Raw genomic sequence first — 7,493 nt, forward strand, 5'->3', positions numbered from 1 at the left:
CTATGGCAATAACTGTGTAGAACAGAAGAAAGCTACATTTTCGGGTGGCCCTCAAAAGAGGAACAGGGTCCCAAACTCAGCGATCCTTTTCTAGGGAGAAAAAAATCATGACGAGAGCTCAAGTTTGAGGTCAATTTGTGGCTGTCTCCACTTTGGCTGCAGTTAGGAACCACTTTTTTCACAGTTCGATTAACAACCTCTGTGACCAATGAAGCATTAGAATTCCTCCATATGTTCACAATAGCAAAGGTATGACTCAACCAGCACCACGGCCCAAGGCAGAAAGTGTGTCAGACATATGCTGCCTTGAGCAAGGCACTGTGGATGCGCACTGTGAGAGGGGAGCTGCTGGAGAAGTGCAATGATTCAGATGAATGGATGGCTTGAGAATTTCAGTCTTTACACATTCTGATACAAGCTGACCTGATCCTCACCTTTGAAGGTTAAGGTGTGGATCAGAAAATAGCTGAACATCAAATGTTACACTTCTCTCAACACTGCAACACAGTTTTCAGCTCAGCAACAATATAAAATACAGTGGTACCTCGGGTTAAGTACTTAATTCCTTCCGGAGGTCCGTACTTAACCTGAAACTGTTCTTAACCTGAAGCACCACTTTAGCTAATGGGGCCTCCTGCTGCCGCTGGAGCACGATTTCTGTTCTCATCCTGAAGCAAAGTTCTTAACCTGAAGCACTATTTCTGGGTTAGCGGAGTCTCAAACAGTTAATAAGTACCAATGCTCAGAGTGCAGTACTGTATGGCAAAAGCATCCAAGAACTGTGAAGAATTAACAGAAGCTTATATAAGTGTGTGTGGAGATGATATAGATATAAATATAGATATTAAGGACACTTATATTCCACCTTTTGTCCCTGGGAAGCCTCCTGCTCCAAAACAGCTCATGGTAAAACAACTATAAATACAATAAAATCAATTTAAGTACAACAAAACCAAGTGCATGATAAAACAGCTGATGCATAATCAGCAAGAGAGTCAAAATTTTGCAGAGAGAATGAGGTGATGAAAACAAAAAGCAGTTTCACACTTCCAGTTATCCTGTCTTCCCCCTTGGCCAAAACTCTTCATAATCCTCTGCAAACTACCTTTGATCAGACAACAGCATTGTGCTTAGCAATAGGCAAGATATTAATAATGCATTATAAAAGTGAAACTGTTACAGACTCCACTCTTCACAAGGAGGAATCCATAACCTTAAAGCAGTCCATCAATTCCTGTCACCTGTCTTAGACACTCCATATTGGGCTTAGCAACCCAACAAATAAAACGGGCAATCAATTGAGCATCCTTAAATTCCCAGGCAACAACAGAGCCAGTGGCCTTGCGCTGCAATTTAGTTCTGGACCAGATGATATCTAGCTGGAAGGGGAAACATCAAGCAGACTAAGATTTGTCAACTTTAAGGAGCAGCAGTCTGACATGCACAAATTAATTAAGCTTTCCCCTTCACTTTAGTTGCACCTAAAAGAAAGTTTAATTGGCTGAATTCCAATGTATGAAGTTACTGTTAAAAGCACTAGATGAGAACCAGTACAGACACTGGCATCTATGGGCAATATTAAAATATTCACTTAATGCTACACTGAATACAACTTATTACGTCAATATTCTGCTCTATTTAATTACGTATTCAGCTGGGAATCCAATACGATCCTTTCTCATTTAATACAGCGTTGTTGTTTTTACAAAGCAAAGTTTCTATAACAATACAATATAGGTCTACTCAGAAGTAAGCCCCACTGAATTCAATGGAGCTTCCTCCCAGATTTTTCTAACTACAGGGTTAGAAAAAGAAACAGCAAAAGTGTAGTCCTGTTTAACTACGGATATTCTAATAAGAGACTTCCTGAATCTTTTTACTGACTGCCCAGGGTACCCTAAGTTTGTGGCATTGATTATTTAACAGAATTGTATACACACCAACACTTCATCTGAAAATAACTATATTAATGAATTCAGGTAGGTAGCCTGTGTTGGTCTGACGCAGTGGGGGGGGGGGATAAAAATTAATTGTCCAGTAGCACCTTAGAGACTAACTAAGTTTGTTCATATTCCTGAAAGCAGCATACATTAAGGACCTAATCCTGCTCTTCCGCCACATCAACATGACTAGGAATTATCAGTTCAAGGCATACTTATTACAGGCAGCAACTGATGTTTCATAAAATGACAAAGGAACTCAAACCTGCTGTCCACAGTACTCCTGGCCGGAAGTTGTTTAGAAAAGTCCCACCCCCAAAAAACCCTATAAGAACTCTAAAATAATTGAGCAGAAGTCAGCTTCCTCAGTAAGGAAGTGCAAAGAAGAAGAGCCTCGCCTTCCCCACTTGCAATTAAGCCCAGCTGAGCTGGCCATAGATTTAAGAACAGCAGAAACAGCTGTGAAAAGAAGAGTTCAGTGATTTTTTTTTTAAAAAAGTTTTATCAGTTGTATGTCTTTGTTTCTCAATTTGATCCTTTTACATGGTTTTGTAAGCATTGTGGCATTTTATGCATTGTTATTTTTATTGATAATAGTTTAGTAATTATTATAATTGTTAAGAGTGAAATTCTGTTTAATTATTATTTGCTGATGTTCTGAGAGTTAATTTTACTGTGTACTATTATATTCTAATGGATGATTGAATATTTATTTGATATAAGTCGTTCCATTTTAAAGTTATTTTGTTATGATTTCTTTTTATTGGATGGGATAAAGTGTGTGTTCTTTGTTGTATATTTTGTTGCTGTAAACTGCCTTGTGTTTAGTAATATAGAAAGGCGGTATACAAATTAAAAGGTAAAGGGAAGGAAATGGTTTACAGGTGTCCAAGCGACACCAAACACAGAAGTAGCCCCGAAACATCATAAATATGCAGCGCCGGATTTACGTATAAGCTAAACAAGCTATAGCTTAGGGCCCCACTCTCAAACAAACAAACCAGTAACGCCCCCCTCCCATTCAGAGTCCAAGGCCAAGCAATAAATTCTTTTTAAGATTCACATCCTCAGCAATAGGGTGATTTGCCATGTGGCTAGTATACGCACCACAAATTACATGCCCAGGATGAATTTACGGTTGCAGCCCTATATCCACTTACCTGGGAAGTCTCACTGAAATCAGTGTGACTTACCTATAAGTAAACAGGTATAAGATTGTGCCATAAACCAGGTGAAGATTTGCAAAACAAGGGACAGGAAAGTTTCCTCTCTTCTAAAGTTAAACATTCTATGCCTTTGTTGTCAACGCAACTCTAACGGGTTAACGTCAGCCTGGGAGTATAATGTTCATCTTTCACTCTTGTCTATATGCCTGCATAAGAAGAATAGGGCTGTGTTAACCTGAATGTGTTTCTTATATTGAGTTTTGCTTGGTCCAATAAAAGGTATTGCCTCACCGCTCTGACTATTTTATTCCATGGGATCAACACAGCTGCAATGGCTCTGATTAAATACTGGAGCCGCTTCAAAATCATTAGCTCCACCAAATACTCCTGTTTAGACAGTTTCTCTGCCCTTCTGCACGCTCCCCGCCTAGCAATACACACTGTACGTTTTTCATACAAAACCTAGCAGCCTGAAAGTCCATAGTCACTGCATACACACCACCACCCCTGTTCTAAAGGCTGTTTCATGTAAGATTTTAATGGGCACAAACACCTAACTTTATACACCTGCTAACTTGTAGCTGAAGCACATCTATATCTACCATGGAAATTCTATGCAGGAAATAGGAGACTTTAGCTCATATTTATGTGGTGTACGTGAGTTGGGGAAGAAAAATGTGTGGGCCTTGAGTGGTTATGATGTTGCATTTTATTATACTATTGTTTTAACATATTGCTCTCCCACCCCTGGTTTGTAATCCTCTCTGGGTGTTCCGTGGGCGGAAGAGAAGGATAAATAAAATAAAAATGATACAAGCAATTCCAAAGGATTTGGTGGGCCTGGGCCAATTGCCCATCTGTCTGCTCTGCATTATGGAGTTCACATTGGCCACAGTGCGCAGCTTACTGCCAGCACATTTGCAGGGGTCTTCTAACCCTGGGTTAGACCTGGTTTTCATGAGTGCAAAGAGCTAAGTGCTGAATTAACACAGACCATGCTATCTACAAATGCCCTTAGGTAGTCCCAACTGTGTCTCTATCCACTCACTCTCTCTTCAGGTCCCTGCCACGGTGCAAGTAGCAAAAAAAGGACTGTATGAATCCACAAGTTAAAACACAGACTTACCATTAGCTGATATATTTTGCAATAACATCCCTCAGCTCCAACAAAGGTAAGCAACTTGTTGCTTAACACCAAAGGCCATCCCCCCGCTTTTTTCCTTTGCCACCAAACATACTCAATTTATTCCTACAATCACAAAGGGTACAGATGTCGATACTGAAAAAATAAAATAAAAGCTATACCTGTCCAAAGAGAATTTACAGCTACGTGCAGCTTTTGGGGCACAACTTGTCAATCATAATTTGGACTATACATTGAAAAAATAAAAATAATTGTGGAAACGATTTTCTCTCATGCATGTGATCTTATAGATCATTATCAATCCCATGGCTGGAGTACTGATTTGAAGAGCACAGCTCCCCCAGGGTAAAATGTGTCTGCAAAGTCTGTACTCCCTTCAGCAACACTTGGGTCTGAAGTAGTCACCTCCCAGATTCTGTCTTCTCAAATGGCCCTCAAGATCCTCTGTAGATATTTCAAATGAAGATGCACTGCTGGCCCTTCCTTTAATTAACAGCAGACTTTTTTAATATAAGTCATCTGGACAATTCAAAGAGATGGAACATTTCAGAATGTCAGCCTCATTTCTCATAAAAACAAAAGCCAGAAGTGGCTTCCTAATCCCCCCCCCATTCCCATCCCAGTATAAACACATTGTTCCCAACCATCAGCACAGGCATCCACATATCTGGCTAGCCATGTGACTTGCTGCTCACATGAAAATGATTACCCTGCACACAAAAAGAGACATGCCAGCTGGAAAATTGGCCTGCCCTGCTTCAAATTCCCGAGTGGTTCACACACATCACGCTCTGGGAGAACGTGGCTCTCAGACCACACCATCCATAAACTGTAAAATCATAGGGCTTTCAAGAAAGCCTCACTTCAGTAGCAAAGCCAACATTTCAACAGGGAAAGTTTCTTGGGAACGCACATTCCCCCTGCTCCCATTAATGGAGTGATGTGCACAGACAACGGAAGTCGAGCTTGAGAAAGTCCTATGAACTTCGGTGCATGGCTCAAGGCCAACTAGTTAGAGAGCACAGCCCTCTTCAGATTGCTGCAGAAGGACACACTGTTAGGAAATACTGCCATAATTCTGGAAAACTGCCTCATACAGAAACACTTCATTTGAAATATATATATATGAACTCACCCCATAAGTTACTGGAAGGTGCCCCAGTTGGCATTGGTGGCAGTGGTCTGGGCCTTGATTTAGGCGTGGCAGCCACAATCCTCACAGGACCCAAGTACTCGACGTAAGTGCCTGGGAAATCTCCCCATTCCTTGGTACGTTCATTGAAGCCATTAAGCCAGCCTTGGGGGTTTCTCTCATCCCCTTCCTTATAGTCCACACAGGCATGCCCTGCCCTGTTGACGGTGAGCAGGTCTCCGGGACAGAGAGACAGGTCTTCCTCCCGATCCTTCTTATATTCATAAAGAGCACGGTACTGCAATCCATCCACTGAGGCCATGGCTAGAAAGCTGGGAGGCTCCAGAGTTACATCAAAAACTTGACAGTCATGTGCATCCTCACAGGCATTGGGAGAAGATGGAAGGAGGTAACTAGGGGCTGGGATAGAGAACTGCAGTTGCCTGGGTTTTTAAAAGCAAAAACTTGTAGCCCTTCCACTGGCTCCCCCTGGTTTCAACTCCCTGAGCACAACTCCTTGTTTCATAAAGGAATGATGTCAGAAGCAAGCAAACCCTGAGGGCTCAACTGTCTGCAAAACTCAGGCCATCAATCTGCGGTCATCTTTACAAGTACCGCCAGTTCCCAGCTGAAAAACTTAATGAGGCAGAGAACCCAAAAAACGGCAGGACTCCTCCTTTCTCTGTTCAGGCAGTTGCTGATTCCAAGTCTGGTATCAACAGCAGATTCCTTGGCAGCGCCTTCTGCTGTAAGACAGTGACATTAATGATTTCATAAAGACACTGAGTTGCCAGCTTTTCAGTCAGTCTCTGTAGCTGTGCCTTTTAAGGATGGCTTCATGAGGATCTCCCGAAAATGATTTTTTTCTCCACACCAGGCTGTGAAAAGCCAGATGAAGCTGCTGTTAAAGGCACATGAGAAGGGTGGTCCCGTCTCTTAACACCTGTTTCTGGCCAGCTGGTAACCTTGTAAGGGTGCAAATGCATTTTCCCACCTCTGACCCAACCCCAAAAAGCTCAGCGTGCTTGAGAGAAGAACCTACAACCACCGAAGAGCAAGCAGAGAACGTCTTTCGAAATAAACCCCAGAAAGAAGCTCCCCCACCCCAACCAACACCTCCACAGGTTTATTGGACCACAGCCCAAACAAGGGTCCCATAGAACAAACTCAAATGGTAAGCGTTTTAACTGGGAGGCCAGAAAAAAAATCTATCCTGCGCAAATGAGGCTACTACGCGGAGCATGCAAACCTCAGTCCACGGACTCATTCCACGAAAGTTTCCACCCTCCCCGCACAGCCCTCCAAAATCGCCAGAGCGCAGCCTGTTTAAGCAACAGAAAGGAGCAAGATGCGGCGCGGGGGGGTGCATTTTAAAGCATACTCTTCTACCCATCCACTTACAGGCAACTCTCCACTAAAGCCTCTGGGAACCGGAACCCCTCTAGTTCCATGCGTGTCACCTGTTACAACTTGGCCCGCTGCCGCAACCTGGAGGGAAGGGCAGAGAGGGGAAAAAAGCAGGCGCGCTTCCCGACCGCGGACTGCGCCCGGCGTCCCGCCCGCAATCTCTGGATGTCCCCTGCAAAAGGCAGCGGGGGAGCGGGAGGGGAAAGAAGGGTGGGGCCCAAAGTTGCCGGCGGGCAGCTCCTCTTTCTCCGCCCCCCCCCCCCCGTTTCTATGCATAGTAATTCCGAGGCAGTTGTATCAACCGGACGCTGTGCATCACCACCGCCATCCTCCGCCTGCCTGAAAACAATTTTACACCCCTGCACTGCTGAGCAGGATTTATTTGGTGATGTCAGCAGACACACCTCTCGGTTGCCTGAAATGTAGAGAGCCCAGGCAGCTCTGCAGTGGGGGGAGAAGGGAGGAAGGAAAGAAAATGGGAGTAAGGAAAAAGGAGGTTTGTGTGGTGACATGACGTCTCAAGCTGGGAAAGAGAATGGGAGAAAAGGGAAGGAAGGAAAGACGTGCATCGGACAGACGTATTAATTCGCTGCCCCGCCAGCGTCGGCTGGGCGAGCGCAAGGGGATAGATACGAAGTGGACGTGGGGAGCGAATCGTCCGCATCCCGTGGAACAAAAGTGCTCTGCTCAGCTGCGCGGAAGAG

General features: G+C 43.9%; 1 protein-coding gene across 3 annotated transcripts in view; it reads right to left on the reverse strand.

The window, feature by feature from the left end:
* Positions 1-6,938, reverse strand: part of LOC309345255 (phosphatidylinositol 3-kinase regulatory subunit gamma) — a 252,879-nt gene extending 245,941 nt beyond the window's left edge. Inside the window, exons 1-2 of one of the 3 annotated variants that reach the window (XM_081868238.1) lie at positions 6,784-6,938; positions 5,386-6,128 (exon numbers count right to left, since the gene is read on the reverse strand). In XM_081868238.1, the coding sequence (XP_081724364.1) occupies positions 5,386-5,704 (319 nt within the window). In that variant the 5' untranslated portion in view covers positions 5,705-6,128; positions 6,784-6,938. The remainder of the gene's footprint in view (positions 1-5,385; positions 6,129-6,783) is intronic. The other 2 variants (XM_081868236.1, XM_081868237.1) reach the window with 2 other exon arrangements.
* Positions 6,939-7,493: the final 555 nt, after the last annotated feature.

Source organism: Podarcis erhardii, assembly GCF_964252035.2.
Source record: "Podarcis erhardii genome assembly, chromosome: 6".
Lineage (NCBI taxonomy): Eukaryota > Metazoa > Chordata > Lepidosauria > Squamata > Lacertidae > Podarcis > Podarcis erhardii.